Source organism: Chroicocephalus ridibundus, chromosome 6 (genome assembly GCF_963924245.1).
Source record: "Chroicocephalus ridibundus chromosome 6, bChrRid1.1, whole genome shotgun sequence".
Classification (NCBI taxonomy): Eukaryota; Metazoa; Chordata; class Aves; order Charadriiformes; family Laridae; genus Chroicocephalus; species Chroicocephalus ridibundus.
In genome coordinates, this window is record NC_086289.1 from 49,237,706 (window position 1) to 49,257,525 (window position 19,820).

The 19,820-nt window shown below is 35.3% G+C and overlaps 1 protein-coding gene across 2 annotated transcripts in view; it reads left to right on the forward strand.

Annotated features, from left to right (window-relative positions):
- The window catches only part of ATR (ATR serine/threonine kinase), a 42,101-nt gene that overhangs the window by 7,902 nt on the left and 14,379 nt on the right, over positions 1–19,820 (forward strand). Inside the window, exons 8-30 of one of the 2 annotated variants that reach the window (XM_063337816.1) lie at positions 258–410; positions 555–753; positions 1,347–1,606; positions 2,032–2,222; positions 2,332–2,432; positions 2,755–2,926; positions 3,619–3,786; positions 4,631–4,825; positions 5,150–5,335; positions 5,812–5,904; positions 7,249–7,379; positions 7,573–7,716; positions 8,967–9,060; positions 9,781–9,906; positions 11,378–11,584; positions 11,804–11,917; positions 12,762–12,877; positions 13,785–13,905; positions 14,816–14,953; positions 16,061–16,268; positions 16,751–16,929; positions 17,813–17,977; positions 19,130–19,221. In XM_063337816.1, coding sequence (XP_063193886.1) covers positions 258–410; positions 555–753; positions 1,347–1,606; positions 2,032–2,222; positions 2,332–2,432; positions 2,755–2,926; positions 3,619–3,786; positions 4,631–4,825; positions 5,150–5,335; positions 5,812–5,904; positions 7,249–7,379; positions 7,573–7,716; positions 8,967–9,060; positions 9,781–9,906; positions 11,378–11,584; positions 11,804–11,917; positions 12,762–12,877; positions 13,785–13,905; positions 14,816–14,953; positions 16,061–16,268; positions 16,751–16,929; positions 17,813–17,977; positions 19,130–19,221 — 3,553 coding nt within the window. The remainder of the gene's footprint in view (positions 1–257; positions 411–554; positions 754–1,346; positions 1,607–2,031; positions 2,223–2,331; positions 2,433–2,754; positions 2,927–3,618; positions 3,787–4,630; positions 4,826–5,149; positions 5,336–5,811; positions 5,905–7,248; positions 7,380–7,572; positions 7,717–8,966; positions 9,061–9,780; positions 9,907–11,377; positions 11,585–11,803; positions 11,918–12,761; positions 12,878–13,784; positions 13,906–14,815; positions 14,954–16,060; positions 16,269–16,750; positions 16,930–17,812; positions 17,978–19,129; positions 19,222–19,820) is intronic. The other variant, XM_063337817.1, reaches the window with a different exon arrangement.

Here is a 19,820-nt window from a genome sequence, read left to right on the forward strand (position 1 = left end):
TCTGCTGCTCATGTATTACATTCTGTCAATTGTTTACTGAAATTTTTAGATTATTTTGATGTAGCACTACATTATTATTATATGTCTAAAATGTAGGATATCAACATGTGGGAATGGTGATGCTAATCTTTGTTGATAGAAAAAATAACACTTTGTAGCAAATTAAGAACATAAGATGTGTATCTGATTTATAAACTATACAGAGCTATAAAACTATCAGGGTTTTTGTTGATTTGACTTTTGTTTTCCCCCCCTAGTGAAAATTCCACTGAGTGATCAGGTTCTTGATAACTTATGTGGATTTCTGTCTCTGCCCTGGATTTACAGCCATCCTGATGATTTTTCTTTTAAGCCATCTGCTTTTGGCTTTGATCCTGTAATTTTGAGTGAAAAAACGGCACAGAGTTTCTGTAAGTATGTTGAAGTATATAAAACTCAGTATCTCTCTGGAATGATTCTTCTCAAATAAAATTTTCTTTGCCCTCTTATGATGATTGATGATATTCAAAGTTTAAATCAAGTAATTATCTTCTTTATTTTGTTTTTCTCTTTAGCACCCCAAACTCAGTCACACTGTGTATTCCTTCTGTCTCTCTTCCCAAGAAACATTCGTCTGGATTGGAGAAAATCCATTTATCATTGGGCACTACAAAGTCCCCACGAAGTAATTCGGGCTACTTGCGTTAAAGGATTCTCTCTCCTACTTCATCCATCAAGTGTGCGGTCCTGCAGTATGATTCCCAAAGCTCTTTTGTATGTATTAATGCTGCTTTTCTGTCTTCATGCAAGAAGAAATAAGAAATGTAGTATAAGCACCAAAATAAATACAAATTTCTATTTCATCCAGAATTTGCTAGATCTCAATTTCAGAAATCGTAAGATATCAACGGGATATCTGTAAGTGATGATGTCTGTATGCTAGAATAGTGTTCGCTTACCATGTCGGTTACAATACAAGTTACTTCACTAGTTGAAGACACCATTTCTAATTAACAATTTAATTAAGGAGGGGAAAGGAGATATCTTTGAAGTAAATATAAGTGATATTTCTTCATACGTCCCTTAAAATCTTTCCAGTTTCTCTGCCTTTTGTATATAAATCTTGGTGTCTTCTGTCCTATTGTGTCTAGTCTTCAGTTTCTTTATAACATGCCAGACTCGCCATGCCCAGTGCCATCTCAAATAGAACTTGAGGGTAATCTAAACAGAAGAAAAGTTTAGTGAAACAGATCTTTAAATTGTCTTAATAATGCTTTCAGTGTAGTTAGAGAATTTAGACGATGTAGAAATACAAATTTCTAGGTAAATGATCTATTAAAATTGTTTAATTTTTGTTTCCATTTCAGAAATCAAATCAAAGATGAGTCTGAGCTAGTCAAGGAGGCTTGTGCTGCTATAGTTGGGAAGTTGTCTTGCTGTCTTTCTGGTACATTCAGTGTACAACCTCCCTTAGCAGACTCTGCTATTAAGCACGTTACCTATGATATTTTATGTAGCAGCCTTACTGTGACCTCTGCTCATGAAAAAACTTGTTCTGTGCAAGCCTGTGTTTTCAAGCCATTTCTTATTCTCCTTGAGAATAAAGTATCCAGTTCAGTAAAGCTAGGTATGTGACTTTAACTTTGTTAACATTTTGCACTTCTGTATGAGATACAAAGTCACTACTTCTGTACCTTTCTCCATTCCTTTTTTTCTACATTGCTTTTTTTATAGCTATAAAGGTGTTTGAAATGTTGTATTTCAGTTGATATCACTGCTAATGTTTGATGTTGTCATTGATATTCTTTATAAGCTACCTTGGCATAATTTTGGTCTATGGCATGATTTTGGTCTATGGCTTTATCTAGAAATGTAATACTGGGTAAAATCTGAATTTTAAATAGCTTGTCTGGTTTGACAATATTTACTCTTTTGTAAAAAAATACAGTGTGCTTTATGGCTTACTTGCATCACTGTTTTGTGCACTCCAATAGATTTTTAAAAAGCATTAAAAATATATTTTTCTTTCCTCCTCCAACCCATGCCACCCAGCATTTATAGAAAATATACCTCATCTTTGCAAACATCTGGATTTTAACACTGATGAGTCCAGTGTGAAAATTCTTGTTGAGTCTTTATTAAATCTAATGGAAGATCCAGACAAAGATGTACGAGTGGCTTTTAGTGACTGCATAAAGAACATACTAGAATCCTTAGGCTCTGAAGAAGGATTGATAAAAGAGGTGATAAAACTCATATTTATTTGGGGGAGGGGGGTTTACTAACTTATTATGTTTTTTTTTGTTTTACTAATGTCAAACACTACATTTATTTTGTTTTCATCTGTTCCAGCTGTTTGTTTCAAGAATGAAAGAAGCCTACACAAATGCCAAAATATCAAGAAATAATGAACTTAAAGATACCTTGATTCTCACAACAGGAGATATTGGAAGGTATTTTTAATAGTATCTTGAAATTTGCTAGGTAGGGTCAGTTTGTGATGCAAAGTAACTTTTTGTTCAAGTGTAAATGTAAGATTAAATTACTTATTTGAAGGTTAGCCTTTGTCCAGAGTCCTTTGCAACTGTACTAAGCTATTGATTCATACGGAATATTCCTCATTTTCTTCTGCTGTGTCATAGGAAGTACAGATAAGCTATGCAAATACAATTATGAGTCCTTTTGCCTTACAGTAATTGTATATTCTTAAGTCATTTTATTAATGCAATGATTCTCTTTTCCTTTTTAATTCTTTTTCTTCTGCTTTTTTGTAAGGGCATCAAAAGGAGACTTGGTACCATTTGCCCTCTTGCATTTGTTACACTGTTTGTTGTCCAAGTCAGCTTCTGTGGCTGGAGCAGCATACTCGGAAATTCGATCCCTGGCAGCAGCTAAGTCCATAAAACTACAAGCTTTTTTCAGTCAGTACAAGAAGCCTATCTGTCAGGTAAAAAGAAAAGAGTTGGTGGTTTAGAAAGAAATATGTTTAGGTTCTCTTTGTGTGTTTTGAAAATGGTATTAAAGGTAAAAATTACAGTATTTTACAAGGTGAAATCTCATAGGACAAGAAAGAGATTATTTAAAAAACAAAACAAAAAACCCCCCACAAACATTCAGGAGGAATGGGAAATCTTTAACTTTGTCATGATCTTCTCCCCTCAACGGTATTGCTTTTCTTTTTTATTCCCTAGATGCTGTCATTCTGAAACAGAGGAGCTATGTAGTTTCTTGCATTGTGTGGTACCATTGCCATGAGAAGCTATGATTTAAAATTGGAATTGAAGTCAATGTTTCATAGGCATAATACATATGCGTATACATAAGACGTGATTGATTTGTTCTTTTTTTATACCCATTGCCTAAAGACAGAAGTTCTGTTTAAAAGAAAATTATCAAAAGCAGACTTTTCTAATTCTGAATATTTTTTAAAATAATGCAATGTCTGAATCCAGGGTTGCAAAATTAAATTAAATTATTAAGTGGATGATAATCCAGTTCTATCACAAAGTAATAATCATAGATCTATGTGCAATAAATGAGAAAGGAAAAACAGATGCATAGAAAGCGCAGTGAAACTCTTGTGTTTATTTTTAGGGAGCAAAAAAAGGAGGAAATAATACTGAATTTCTTCATGCTTAGTTTCTAGTGGAATCCCTGCACTCCAGCCAGATGGCAGTATTGAGTGGTCCGTGCCAGGGTAATGAGCTACAGAAACAAACAGCTGCTCACCAGAGAGAAATGGCTCTGGACATGTTATCTGAGATTGCCAATGTATTTGATTTTCCAGATCTAAATCGCTTTCTCTCAGTAAGTTGGTCAGTCCTTTTTACTCTTGATTGCTTTTTTTTTTTGTGTGTGTGTGTGCTTGTGGATTTCTATTTTAGTCCACAATTTTTCTGTGAAGGTCACAGATCTGAAATTTTTTTTTCTCTAGTTGCTGTTGCTTGTTATAGTATAGAATACTTTGAGACTGCTGCAACTGGGAGTTCAAATACAGAGGAACAGTTTTATCAAGTTACACTGATGGCTATAGTGCTAATTCAAGTGTGACAGACAATAAAATAACTTAAGGTCTAGAGTACTCATCAGGTATATCTCTATTAATGATTTAGGGCACTTGGAGGGATACTTTACAAGGTGTGATTTTTGCACAGTGTCTGCTTTCTTGTTTCAAATGAAGAAAACTCTTGTTCTGTGGATAGATCTGTTCTTGATATGGTTAGATATCTGTTTTACTTGAAGCCTAAGTAGTTTTGTACTCTTATTTTGCTTTTTGGTAGATGTGAAATGCAAAGCCGTTCAGTAAGCAGTGTTCTAGTTGATAGTCAGTTGGGGGAGTGTTGATGTGTGTGGGTGTGTTCAGTTTTTTTTCATTTAAGATTTCCTTTTGTGGTGAATCTGGACGGACACAGAAAATGCTAGCTCGCTACTTGTTTGCATGTTTCTCAGTATTGATTAGATGAACTCCTTAAGTAATTATTTTTATTTTATCTGCATTTTTACTAGGTATTTCCATTATTCATACCTTTGGTCATGTGTATGACCAGAGGTGTGGTGTTGTACTGACACAAATAGAAAAAAGCTGAACCCTAGGTTTTTGGAGGGGTTTTTTGTTTGTTTTTTCTATTAAGTGTTGTTCTTAATTTACCAGCGGACCCTACAAGTTTTGCTTCCTGACCTTGCAGCCAAGGCTAGTCCTGCAGCTTCAACACTTATTCGAACCATAGCAAAACAGTTGAATGTAAACCGAAGAGAGATTTTAATCAACAACTTCAAATACATCTTCTCTCATTTGGTCTGTTCCTGCTCCAAGGATGAGCTTGAGCGGGCGCTTCATTACCTCAAGGTACATTGGCGTTTGCTGTATTATACATGTAGATTAGGAGCAACAACTGATAGTGAGCTTTCTGCTTTATTTAAGTTAAGGTATTGCAAAGCATAGGTGGGGAAATTGTATGTGCAGAAGTTTTGTTCTTGTTATTTATAATCTGTTCCTTTGGCTCTGAGGAACTGTTGCAAGTTATTTTGGGAACTTAAAAAACTCTAAAACTAGAAGCTTTTTCTTTGATTTCTGTGGTAAATCAAGCAGAGTCGAATGCCTTCTGTCTCTCTGTGCTAGTTTCATTGTGGTGAAATGAAGACTTGGTTTCTGTTTGCTGTTTGATTATAGAATGAGACTGAGATAGAGCTGGGCAGCTTGCTGAGACAGGACTACCAGGGACTGCATAATGAATTATTGCTGCGTATAGGAGAACACTATCAACAAGTCTTCAATGGTTTGTCAATATTGGCTTCATTTGCATCTCATGATGATCCCTATCAGGGACCTAGAGAAATAACATCTCCTGAACAAATGGTAAGGATGTGAAAATATTCATCTTCAGTTTTGTTAAATAATACTTTTCTCCAGTTTGAGGGTGAAGACGATTTGACATTGTCTGAACATCACTTATTTCAGGCAAAAAGTGGAGGAAAGGCTGGCATTTCATATTAAGTATTCCTGTAATAGGGAGATACATACTGAGTATGCATAAAAAAAACAAACACAAAACCCCCACAAACAAACAAACAACACACCACCACCACACACACACCGCAAAGTCTTTCCAAAACAAAAAACCCCACGGCATAATAGGGAGGTCCTTCACTAACACTGATATTCCTTAAGGAACAGTGTATGTATTTGGGATTCTTCTAATTTGGCTTTCATAATTAGCATTTCATACTTGCTTTTTAATTTCTTAAGCATAGAAATGTGTTAATAGTAAGATTATTTGGGTTTTTACTTTTTTTTTTTTTTTTTTTCTCCTCCTCCCCCTTCCTTCTCCACAGGCTGATTATCTGCAACCTAAATTGCTTGGCATCTTGGCTTTTTTTAATATGCAGTTACTGAGTTCCAGCGTTGGCATTGAGGATAAAAAAATGGTGCGTAAACTTAATTTTGAATATTAAAGATAAGCAAGGACTATTTTGATATTCCAGACTTACTTATGTGCAACTGTCATTGAAGTCTCAAAAATACTAAGGTTCTGACACGATTCTTGAAAACTGGTGGTCTCACTGTGGGTAGGACTTCTGTGTAAGCTCAGAAGTTTTTGTTTCGTTTTTTTAATGGTCAACTAATGTACGTATTTCAGTCAGGCATGGTATGTGTAAAAAGTTAATCAACCAGTAATTATAGAGGAGGAATCCAAGTGTATGTTTTATATGTGTGAAAGAAACAAAGTGGAAGGTGAGGGAATTTGGGGGAAAACTGGAGTTACTACAGGGAGCAAGGTTATAAGGACACCAAAAGGCAAAACTAAAGAAAATAAGATGCAAATCCAAGAGAAACTGGGCTTTATTGGTTTTGCTTCTCACAGAACAGCTCCTTTCAGCTTTACAGTAGGGAGAATTTAGAGAAATCAGAGCTCACAACTTGAGACAAAGTCTGAAAATTCAGCTCTGTGCAGGCAGTGCTTCTAACCACAAGACAGGGCTTTTAGCAACCTCACAGAGGTAGTGCAGATGATCTCTGGAGGGGGATTTCTCAGTGCTAGAATGTGTATAACCTTTACATTGATGGACTGCATTTTCTCTGGTGTTCTTTCAAGCTTTTTGCTTTTCAGATATTCGTGTTGAGATGCTCTTGTTTTCATAGCCCCATGTCATCACGCTTTCTGCATCTTTCCCCTTGTATAGCATTTCTTCTGCTGCACTTGCTATTGTTTCTATCTTTTCTTGTTCTGTTGTTTGTTCTTGGTGAGTTTCCCCTTGCATGACCTTTCCTCAAGCTCAGGTTTCTTCCTGTGTCACTGATCTGTCATGCTGGGCATTGTGCTACCTTGTTTGGTACAGTGTTACTGTGACTGAAATATCTCCTCCTTTTTCTGCATTTCGGTATTTCTCTTCTGTCTTTCATCAGCCCCATTGACAACTAAGCTATTACCTGTTCCCTGAAACTTACCAATGACTTTTGCCAGAAGATGTATGTCAAATCTGTTGTTGATGTGGTGGTGTTTTGTTTTAATGCAAGTTTGTTTGTTTTCTCTGTATTTCAAAAACCTGCTCTTTTCAGCTTCCAAAAGTTTGGACATATAGTCAGTCATGTCTCTAACCCCCAAATCATTCCTCTAACCCTCAAATTCTTTATTGAAACATCAGTCTGAATTTCATGTCTTATAGGGCATGATTTCTTAAACCAGGGTAGTCTGGTTTTGTTAGAAAATATGGCTTTTATATGTTTTACTGAATATCTAATAGCCTAAAATGACTTTTCTCTGTGTCTAGGCTTTAAACAGTCTTATGGCTTTAATGAAGCTCATGGGTCCCAAACACATCAGTTCAGTGAGAGTGAAGATGATGACTACACTGAGAACAGCTCTAAGATACAAGGACGACTTTCCAGAACTGTGTTGCAGGTGAACTGATAGTGTACCCAAATAGTGACATACCTGCCATTTCTGTCCTTGAATACACTGGGGTTTTCTTGTAGACAATAATCTAAACCACAGAGCTGAAATAACTTAATATGCTTCTCATGACTTACCTAAAATGTCTTTATGCAGAGAAGAATCATTGATTATTGTTGTTTTGTTGTCTTTTCTTGTTTAGAGCCTGGGATTGTTTTGTTCGAAGTCTGGACCATTCATACCTTGGCTCCTTGCTTAGTCATGTGATAGTTGCATTATTGCCCCTTATACATATCCAGCCAAAGGAAACTACAGCAGTATTTTACTTTCTAATAGTTGAAAATAGGTAATGTACAAAGTATTTTCAGTTATATGGGTTAAACAGGAATGGGCATAACCCTAAATTAAAGTTGTCCGGCACTGAAATGAGAAAACTTGTTTTTCAGCAAAATAGTATGTTGTTCCATAAAATTCCCACTTATCTAAATTGCAACGAGATTTTGAAATTTGACAAGTGATAACCTCATCTGAGAAGGTGTTTTTTTTATTGTCCTTATAAAAATATATGATGCTATGGCCAAGTTACCACCCATTCAGACACTTTCCCCTGTCAGGTTTTCCGATTCTGTATTTTTTTTCTGCTGGTATGGAAAATTACTTCCCTCTACAGGGCACACAGAAAGAATAACAATAATTGCTAACACTTGCTCTAAGCTAGAGGGAAGTGTATGGAGTTGGAAATAGGGAGGAAAGGAGTTCTTTATTTGTTTCTTTCAATAATTAGAGTTATAATTATAGATTGCACAGAATTTAATGTTGAGTAAGATTTCATACATCCTCTTCATGAGGAAAGGAAGAGGCTTTCACAACTCCTCTTCACAACTGAAAATAAAATCAAAGTCTAATACAAAAGGCTTAAATTTTTGTGACTTAACCTTTTTGAAGACAATGTCGAGTCTTAATTCTTTTTCATCTTATGTTTTGTAGCTTAAAATTATAATTATTTTTTTATCAAGGATGACAGTTTGTATCTTGACTACTTTTCATTTTTCTGGCTTTCATTTTTCTTGCACTGTGTCATACCAACAGTATTCAAAATAAAAGGTGACAATAGGAATAATAAGGCTCTTGTAGAAGTCCATAGTAGCAAAATTGAAAGAGATTCCTTCATGTTAGGAACACAAAATCCTTTTCTTGGTTGTATGTTTTCTTTTCTTATGAGGAAAATTGGAACTGGATTCACATCAAATGGGATTATTCTCACCCTTTGGCCAGTGTCCAAAATTATGAGGGCCAAACCTGGTAGGAGGTGAATGGCAACTCTGAAAGCTTTGGATAGAACTGTCTTTAAAAGAGAAAGTCATTTAAAGTATAGAGGAATACCTGTGGCTTAGTTGAGTAACAAGAGAAACAATTTGTTTCATAGGTATATTTAATTAGATAAAAAAATTCATGGAATTTATTTTTTCTGCTTTTGAAGCCTCTGTTATTCTAGTCATTACATTTAACTGCTTTCTTTTAATGGGTTTTTAAGATTTTTCTGATCCAACTAATGTTTGCTATGTTCTTTGCAATATTTTTTTTTCTAACTTTTAGGGATGCAGTACAAGACTTTTTACATGAAATATATTTTCTGCCTGACCTTCCAGAGCTAAAAGAAATTCAGGTTGTCCTTCAGGAATACAGAAAGGTACAGCTTCTTTTATTTATTTGTTTATTTTTAATGTATCAAATGAATTCAAAACATCTAAAGTTTATTGTTAAGTGGAAATAGTATTTATCTGCTTCCACAACAAAACAGAATTTGTGTACTGCAGGAATATTTTCAAGTGGGTTCTTCTTTAGGAGTGAAATATGCTCACGTTTAACATGCTTGTTTCTATACCATCTCCTGAACGCTGACTTTTCATCTTTTTGAGACTAAAGAGATTATAAGATTAAACGTCAGCAGTATTAGCTATAGCGATGAATGTGTTTCAAGAGAAGCTAATTTGATCCCTCTTCCGTATTCTCTTTAAAGATAATGAAGTTTATGTGGTTTTGGGAGTACTTTATGGTCCGTTTCTTTTGCTTGCCCTCAGAATGGTTAGGTAACAGATGGGAAGTAGCGATTGTTTAGTGGGAATGAGGTAACAAATGTAAAAATTAATTTGATTTTAGATAATGAGGTACTCAAAGCAAAGCATTTTTTCTGATTTAATAATTTTTATTTACCCAAAAGTGTAAATATAGCACCTTTTTTAGGAACACATTTTAAAAAATAAACAGAAAGACAGTGGTATATGTATATAGATGAGAACGTAGCCAGAAAGGTAGTTGTTTGTGTGTTCTCACTTGTGTTCTTTGAGATGCTGCTTAACCACGTTCCTGTTTTATTTAACTTGAACTTCTTATGTCATGTCTTGTTCAGGAGTCCTCCAAAAGCACTGACTTGCAGACAACACTTCAGCTGTCTATGAGAGCTATTCAGCATGAGAATGTGGACGTTCGTATTCATGCACTTACCAGCTTGAAAGAAACATTATATAGAAATCAGGTATAGAAAATCTCTTTCAGTAGCATTAAACATAATCAAAGTAGCATCTGGATGAACAACCTGTAACTCATTACTGTTACTGGGTGTTCACATGAACTGTGTTGTTCTCCTCAATTTATTAAGCTAGCTTAATGTAATGGGGAGAAGGGATTCTTTTTCATCATGTTTCCTTGTAAGAGGACTTTCAAATCCTAATCTGTGTGATGCCGATTCAGCAAGGCTAGTGGTATATTTGTTATTTTTCTCAACTCTGAGGAAAGATGTATCTAAAAAGTCCATTTCGGCAATCTATTGTGTGGTCTTGACTGTTAGAACATGTATGGCTTTTGCGTTAGGAGACTAACACATTAAAGCCAGCATTTTTGTGAGTGTTACAGCTGAAAGAATCGATATGTGTGACTGTCTCACACATTTGGATTTTTTTTTTCTCTTCCTTCTTTGCCTTCTACCCTCAAAAAATATGAAACAACTTTATAGCCATGTGCAAGTCCCAAAGGTACTGCTTCACAAATCTGTGTGGTTATTAGCCCAGAGGGCTGTATGTGACCTATATTAAAAAAATCTGTCCCCGTAGTAGCTAAAGATTGTGTGACACTCTTCAGTCAGAAATTAGAAAAAATCCTAGCTAAGAGAACAAACAATCATTGTTTATATTCCAGGCCAATCGGTAATTCTTGCAGCTCAGGTCAGCAAAATCTTGCCATGTCTTGCTTTGTTAGAAGTCTAGCAAAATAATTGAGACAAATCAAACTTAATTAGTTCCACAGCTTGTGGAACTATTTGCTCTGATATGTTGGCTGTGGTTTCAGTTTTCATTAAACGTAACAATGGCAAGCATCTTCACATTATTAAGAGAAAAAAATTCTGTATTTGTACTAAATGTGGAGCTGGGGAATAAAAGCTGGGCCAAAATGAAAAAGAAAAGAAGTCCAATTAACGTGATGGGCATTGATTAAAGGACTTGAAACTCTGGGCTTTGTAAGACTGAGAGTGAAGAAATGGTCAACAAATAGGAAATAATAAGGATACAAATGGGAGCGAAACCAGAAGGTATGACAACAGCTGCATGAAAGAAATTTGAAGAAAATATCAGAACACATCAAGAAAAGGGACAGATAAGTGAAAAAGATTATGTAGAAAAGAAGAGAGGTTCTCAGTAAGACAGGGAAAGAAAATGAAGTTAGTAGAGAGGTGTATGATAATGAAATAAAATATTAGCCACGACAGCATTATTAATTGAGGCCCAAATCCCTCATTCATATTAATTTGTTTAGTCCTTCCGAGGGTAACAAGCAATTTAGGGCGATTGGGCTATAGTTACGGAATGATAGTATTTGAATCACTAACCTAAAGTCACAGGTAAATGAAATACGAAGAATGAGTTATAGATGGAAAATTTCTGAGATTATTTACCATAAACATGGTTATAGAATAATTCATCATAATTCATCTTTATTTTTCAACTTCATAGGAAAAATTGATAAAGTATGTAACAGACAGTGAAACAGTGGAGCCAGTCATCTCCCAGTTGGTAACTGTACTTCTAATCGGCTGCCAGGATGCAAATTCTCAAGCCCGTCTACTTTGTGGAGAATGTTTAGGTGAACTGGGAGCCATAGATCCTGGCAGGCTTGATTTTTCAACAAGTGAAACTCAGGGAAAACACTTCACGTTTGTGGTAAGACGTGTTGCTGTAGTGTTTTGTTTAGCATTAAGGGTTTTTTTTTAAAGTACTTGGGAGTAGAAAACCTCTTATCTTTAGACCTTTTGAGCATCTATACTTGCTTTCTCATCTGAAACAGTTTAGAATCAGGCTTCAAAGTGATCATTTGGAGATTAAATATACAGCTATTGCTCTGTTTGTTTTAATTAAACTGGCATTCTGTTTGTGATTGAGGCTGGTGTGGAGGATCCAAATTTTGCCTATGGATTATTAATGGAACTGACCAGAGCATTCCTTGCTTACGCTGATAATGTTCGTGCTCAGGATTCTGCAGCATATGCAATTCAGGTAAGATACATGATTAGGTCCTATTTTTTCTTCACAAATTATTTCCTATTACACTGAATACAGAATTATGCAATATAAATGTACATTTTGAAGTACATGTTTAAGTATTTGAAAGTTCATCCTATACAGCTTTAAATTACAAGGTAAAAGGTTATTCAGGATAGTGATTTTTTTATTATGTTTTTAAACTCCTTAGTGCTTATTTAGAGTTCTGGAGAGTTGTCAAATACAAGATCATCTTGCTTTTGTGTCTTGACATTTCAGGAGAGATCTGATATTTCAGAGTTAACTAATAGTCCATATATAGTGATTCAAGGAGTAATCCTGAAACTTAGAAATGGTGCGGGTTCCATAGGCAGAAGTGAAAAGCACTAAGTATTCCTAGGAGGATTTCTGCTTACACTTTTAAGAAGCAACTGAAAATGAGCCTGGTTGATTGGTTTGGTTTTTTTGTTTGTTGTTGTTTAATATCTTTGTGAAAACCTCAGGACAATTCTTTGCTCCAGGAGAAAATAAGTAGCCCCATGTAGTCAGCGGAATAAGAAAGCTTATGGGGAACCAGACTAATTTCTAGTCCTGGTTTATCGTCAGATGTGAAGAATATGGGATAACGTGGTCCAAACACCAATTGGAGAATCTGGGGAATCAACAGTTAGTTGAAATCACCACTGCCTAGTAATAGGCAATTAACAATGTTGGATGAAATTTTTGCAGTTACAATTTTGGAATTAAATATTCTGTAACTTCTATTTCATTACTTCTGTATATACACCAGGTTTTATTTCTACTGTGGTCATGAAATATTTTCAGTGCTAACTTGGTCATGTAAACCATGCCTTTTCAGGAATTACTATCTATCTATGACTGTAGAGAGACAAACACAGACTGCCCAGGCTCCAGGCTTTGGAGGAGGTTTCCTGAGCACGTGCAGGAGATCTTGGAACCTCACTTAAATACACGGTATATGACAACTTAAGTAACTTATTTTCATAACAGCTTTGAAAACTTTTTTTGTTCTCCAGCCTAGCAATAACTTCACTCGTTTTTCTGACTGTTCCTCTTCTGTGAAGAGTGATATGTTTATATACAAAATTCAAATAAGGTCTTTCTATGTAAAGCTGAATTAACACTTCCTTGAACATAATTCTCAATAAATCTTAACAAGCAAAATTCTGAGCTCTGATGTTGCTCAGACCTGCCTGTTTGTCCCTAGAGCATTGTCTTATACTTTCATTTCTGTTTTCTTTCATATCTAAAAATTCTCACTAGGATTTGAGTTTGTACTCAAATCCGTTAATATCCCTTTACTGCTACTGTTTTTAGATGTAGGAGGAGCTCATTGGATTTTAATTTGAGTTTTTATTTTGTGGAGTTAATGATAGAAATAATGTGAAGAAAACTTCAAATGCTGTATGCACCTTAATTTGAAATAATCAACAATGTTGCCTTTCTGTTTCTTCATGAAGACAATCGTACTTATCTGTGATAAGCTTTACCTTTTTAGAAGATAAACTTTTTGACATTTCTTGGCTTTCATATATGTCCTGGGGTTTTCCTGTCAAAAACATAGTACTCAAATATTTATCAAACTGCATTTTGTAAGACTGATTTGAACAGCACTTTGAAGTATACTTAAAAATTCTGGTAACATGTTAGCTTGTTTGTATTTCATGTTTCGTTTTAAGAAGCTCTATAATAAAATATGTTGACTACTGAAAGTATTCTCTTAATTCTTTTTTAAAAGATTCAGAAGATGAAACCTAATATGATTCCAGTTAGGGAATTTCATAATTAACAACGTGCTATTGTTTTTTATTAAATTAAATTAAAAAGTTAGTTTTATTAAATGGATATTTCAAAATTACAGGTACAAGAGTTACCAAAAGGCTGTAAATTGGTCTAAGATGAAGAAGCCAATTTACTTAAGCAAATTAGGTGATAATTTTGCAGAATGGTCAGCAACTTGGGCAGGTTATCTTATAACAAAGGTAAGAGAATAATCTGCTCTCTATATTGGTGTATACAACACAGTTCTTGAACCACATTTTGGTTTCTTAAAGCCAGAGATGGATGGGGGAATATGCCTATTCCCTATAGGCCTGCTAAAGCACGTACCTGAAGACTTTTTGCGTCATCAAGGTAGCCATGCACCTTGCCTTCCCCAGCGCTTTTGCTTTTTGGATAGGCTTCACAGGGAATGTCAAAGCCAGGAGTCTAGGAAGTTTTGCCCTTGTCCAGAGAATTCTGTATAGCTGAAGGCACTGACAAATGCTCCTGAAAAGCATCTGGAATGCTTCTGGAAAACCTCAAATTTACCTTCTCAATTTCTGAAAGATTTCTTTCATTTCATCATAGCTCCGCAGTCTCAGTACAATAAAAAGTACTTGTCTCTTTCTTCCTTTCCAACGTATAAGTGACCCACTGAAAGTTTCACTTCTAAATTAACCACTTCAAGAAGTTAATTTAGTCACAATAGCTCAGTAGCTACAGTGTCCTCTGTTTCAGACAGAAGAATTGAATGTCTTCATGAATGCCTACTCTTTGCAGGCTTTTAAGGGCAGAAGGGAGACTGAGTGCAGTAGTAGACTCTGGGCCTTAAGGTTTTTTTCTATGGGCAGTGCAAGTTCACAGTGGTGTAGAAAACATAGAGAAGTGGAACATGTAAGCAATGCTTGCCTGTCTTTTTGTGATCTCAGCAACTGACACATGTAATAGCAGCTTCTGTCTGGCATCCCTGTTGCAGGTTTAGGTCTGATAAACCTTCTGTGGGATGCAAGTATCTTACAAATTCTACTCCATCAAATAATTTTATTTGTCAATAAAAAGAAACCTATTAATTGTTCAGGCATTTGCCCTTTTGTAATGATCCTTTTCCTGGAGTTAATATTTTTTCTATAGGTGCGGCATGATCTTGCCAGAAAAGTTTTTGATTGCTGCAGTATTATGATGAAGAATGACTATAAAGTGACAATTTATCTGCTTCCACACATCCTTGTATATGTTTTGTTGGGATGCAGTCAAGAGGATCAACAAGAGGTGAGATGTATATAAAGGTAGCATTCTTCATAGGAATGTTCAGGAGCTGTTCTCCCCAAGAGCTGTTCAGCTGTGCAGAATTACTGTAGAACTACATGAACAAATTGTATAGGTGTTAAACTCCTTCTCCTGTATTAATAACATACATTTTCTGCCAGAGTTTTGAATATACTCATAAAAGTTTGTGTTGAGCTGCTCTTCTGTGGATTTCTGTGTATTTCTTCAGTAGGGACAAGATATTAGGCAGTTAATTATGACTGCAGTAGCATCAAGATCTGGAGTTTTACAAAGAGGAAGAGAGTTCAACACAGACAAGGAATAAATTGAACTTGAATACTTCCAAGAATGCAGACCCATAACTTTTTCTCTCCCTTGCATACACTTTAAATTTAAGTGGAAAAACAGTTTAGCTACAAGATTAGTGCAGAGCACGGTTCCTAGATGTCTTGTAGCAAAGCAGGGATAGGAGAGAAAAGAATCATCCGGTCTGCTTTCATTCAGTTTGCTTTAGCAGAAGTTGAAGAGACTGAAAAATACTACTTAAATTCTATTAATCTGAAATTTCACATCTAAGATACCTTGTGGGTGCGTAGAGGTACGTGATGATTTTTCTTGTGTGAACTAGTACGTCCACAGTAAGCATCTGTTATGTATGTTAATTCATATTCTGCAGTCTAAAACAGGCAGCAGGTTTTTCAACATGGTATTTACTTAAATATAAGCAAAAAGTAGATCTGTGATCTGGTAGCCAGTAGATGACTTTTATCAAATCTGGAAGTATTGTATTTGCAGCACAAGAACAGTAGCATTTGTTGCGTTTTGAAACCTAAAGTTCTAGGAATTGTGATGGTTATTCTGAATCCAAGGGTTTGCTTTTCAAAGGCTTTCTCCCTGTATGGAAGCTACTGACAACAACTGCTACTTGGTCTGCCATTTCTTCCTCTTAAGATGGGATAAAAACAAAGCTTGCAAATAAGCCCAAAAATTATAAAAATATACAATTGAGATATCTATTATTTTAGTTTGATTTTTGTGTTAATTGCTTTCTCCTACTATTTTGATGCCTGTGTGGCTCTTCTGCCTTTTATCATATTGATGTTTGTGTAGGTTTACGTGGAGATTATGGCTGTTCTGAAACACGATGACCAGTCTGCTAGGAGACTTGAAGACAGTGCCTCTGATCTAAGTCAGCTGAGCACACAGACGGTGTTCTCCATGCTTGATCATCTAACTCAGTGGGCTAGACATAAGTTTCAAGTGCTTATTGCTGAGAAAAATACTGGCAAGTCTAGCAAAGAGAGAGGTGATCTAAAAAGTGAGTGATGCTTATTTTATTTAAAGTGGCATTTGCATTATTCAAATAAGTATTTAAATTTGCCACTTTACGTTATAACCATTTAAGAATGCAGTGTTACCATGTTAGTCTGCTTTATAAATTTCTTACTATCGTATTGTGATTTCCATCCCCTCCCACCCCAAACCTATTGTTTTGGATACCTATTGTAAGAAATGCTGATTAAAAATTAAAAAATGTAATGTTGTTTTCTTGGTAGTTTTCTAAAGGTTCAGTTTAACATATTGTATGCTGTCTTGCAAGGTGTAGGAAGTTCACCAGTATTGTTTTAAATAAATCGTTGTTGACAGAAGAGAAAAACGTTTTCTTAAATTAGTCAGATTATCTCACTAAATTGTGAAATCTTTATGCAATAGCTGAATCTTTATGCATAAGGTAATTCTTATAAATGAAACCTCAATGGACAGACTCTTTAAATCTTTTTTTAATTTTTTTTTCTATAGCATCAAGTGAGGACTATGGAGAATACCAAAATGTGACACGTTTTCTAGACCTCATACCTCAGGATACGCTAGCTGTGGCTTCCTTTCGCTCCAAGGCGTACACAAGGGCTGTGATGCACTTTGAATCATTCATCACAGAGAAGAAACAAAATATTCAGGAGCATCTTGGATTTCTTCAGGTTCTGAAGTTCTTACTGTTTTTTGTTTGTTTAATTTTAAAATAGATATAGATGAATTAAGCTTTGTCAAATTCTTCTTTGAGATGGGAAGAAGAAAAGATGTAGTCAGGCTCTTGTTTTTGGATACAAGTGTTTAGTTGTCTGCCTTTCAGCAATATTTAGTACTTCCCTTTCCTTGGCATGCTTCCTATATGAAAAGAAGGGAGTAGGTATCTAGTGTATAGTGAAAGACTGAAAAATCCTGAAAAGAGTTAAATGTGATTTTGTTGAAAGTATAGCATTTATTGCTTTTAGTTAACTCTGTGCCTTTTCTCAGAGAAAACACAGCCAACTCTAAAAAAAAAAAAAAAAAAAAGCCAAAACATTTGAAGGAAAGCTAAGTGGCTTATTCTAAAGTAGAGAAAGAGCTAATGCTAAAGGTGTCGAAAATAATTTAAATTATTTTCAAGAAGTATTTAACCTGTGGGATGAGCCTGTTTATGGTTCCTTATGGTTTATATTCCTCAGTGACATTTCAAATTTGAGAAACTTAGTGTGTTGATTTTCCACCTTAAGTAATCTTCAGCTTCATATTATACAACTTTGTAATGTAATAATAGGATATTTATTTTGCCCTTTATACAGATTGTTTTAGGTAACTTGATGTGTCATTCTTTCTATACTATGAGATCATGAGTATTACAGTATACTAAGCAAAAGTAGGGCTCAAGTAGCCCAGCAAAACTGACATTTTCTGTGAAAGCTTAATGCCAAGAAGTCCTACAGAGTAGTTTGTTCTCCATTTTCAAGAAAATGCGTGATTCTGAGCATGTTATGTGTAAAATATCCACTTGTTGTCTTCAAGTTATTTTTAATGTCCATTTCCAATTCTGTTTGAATAAAGAAATTGTATGCTGCTATGCATGAGCCAGATGGAGTAGCTGGAGTGAGTGCAATTCGGAAAGCAGAACCATCTCTCAAAGAACAAATCTTAGAACATGAAAGTATTGGCTTGTTAAGAGATGCGACAGCCTGTTATGACAGGGCTATCCAACTGGAACCTGATCAGGTAAATACAGGGCAATTTTTACTTTTATTTTTTTAAATATATATATAAAAATATATTATTTTTTAAAATCTTCTTAACTAACCAAAGACCAAGCCAAAAATACCTCTTCAAGATATTTAAGTAAAATGGGAACATAGGAGTTTACTGTGGCAGTTGCTGAATAATTATTGCTCTTGGAAGTGACTTCTGAACTGAAACCAATCTCTTATTTGGTTTATAATGTAATTTGCACGCTTGGGTTAATAGTTGGGTGCTTATGCCCAGGCCTTTGCTTGGGAAGGCCTGGAATTGGATTGCTTAAGTATTCATGAGTACTGGTACATGCCAAAAGAACTATTAAAGCAAGTTACCACAGGTTGTATTCAAAGTAATTCTGACTTACTTTTTTTGATTATTGACTTCCAGGGAAAATGTTCATAATATAAGAGCAATTGGAAATTGATTAAAGAAAACATAAATATTTGTCTTCCGTTCCCCTTTCCCTTCCTTTATTTGGAACATATAAGTTACTGTAAAGCTAAGCAGTACTGGAAAACCATCGTGCTTTTCATATGCCAAAGTGAATATCCAGAGATGTGACGGTAAATGCAGAAAGCAAGTTGAAGACATGTATTACCTTTTCTATATTTGAAATACTCTTCTAATGGAAATTGGTAAAAAGTTTCCCAGGCTAGGATATCCCTGTGGTTTCTTGCACTTCCCTGTGAAGCAGAGGTTATCTAACACAGCTGATAACAGGTATATTGATGGCCCTACTTCATTCCCAGAGCATGGAAAACATTTTTATGAAGAGTGAAATTGCTTTGGGTTTTGGGGTTATTTCCTTCCTGTGACTTTTTCCTTCTTGTTGTTCTTCATTTCTTTAAATCAAATTTTTTTTCACAGCTCTGATATGGGTATTAATAAATCATCAAACTACACTTGTGGTGAGGCGCGTTTCAAAAATTGCCTATGGTGATTTAAGTTCTTTGGTAATCGTAGACTTTTTAAATTTTGAGTGTTCGTTTAGCTTATGATGCAAATGGTTATGCCTTTTCGCCTTATAAAAAGCATCCAAATGGATATCTTTCCTTCTTCAGACTGCCATGAATTTCATGAATGTATGTGTGTAGTTTTTTCATTTGTTGTTTGGTTTTTTTTCTCTATTTCTAGATTATTCATTATCATGGTGTAGTGAAGTCCATGTTAGGCCTTGGTCAGTTATCTACTGTAATTACTCAAGTCAATGGAGTGCTTGCAAACAGGTACTATCAGCACCTAATACAACGTTTATTTGAGTAATATGAAGCTCTTGTGTTACAACTCTGTCTCAGTAGCCATTTTTCCTGCACTATCAAGCATTTGAGGCTTATCAAGCATATCCCATTAGCCATGTGAAACTAGGAAACTTTTAAGGGCTTTGTGTATAAATATATTTCAAGACTTTCAGAAGTGTTAGTACTACTCTGCACTGTGTGCAGTGTTAATACGTGGTTTAATTTGTTAAATAGAATCTTTCATTCATTGTCTTGCATGTTACTTGTTCCATAGCTATTCTGTAGCCTAATAGGGTAAATGGATTGAAAGATGGACAAGGGGTGATGGTTTTAAACTAAAAGAGAGCAGATTTAGACCACATGTAAGGAAGATATTTTGTACAATGAGGGTGGTGAGACACTGGCACAGGTTGCCCAGAGAGATGGTAGATGCCCCATCCCTGGGAACATTCAAGGCCAGGCTTGATGAGGCTCTGAGCAACGTGATCTAGTTAAGATGTCCCTGCTTACTGTAGGGGTTTGGACTAGATGACCTTTAAAGCTCCCTTCCAACCCAAACTATTCCGTGGTAATTTTTTTAATGTGCC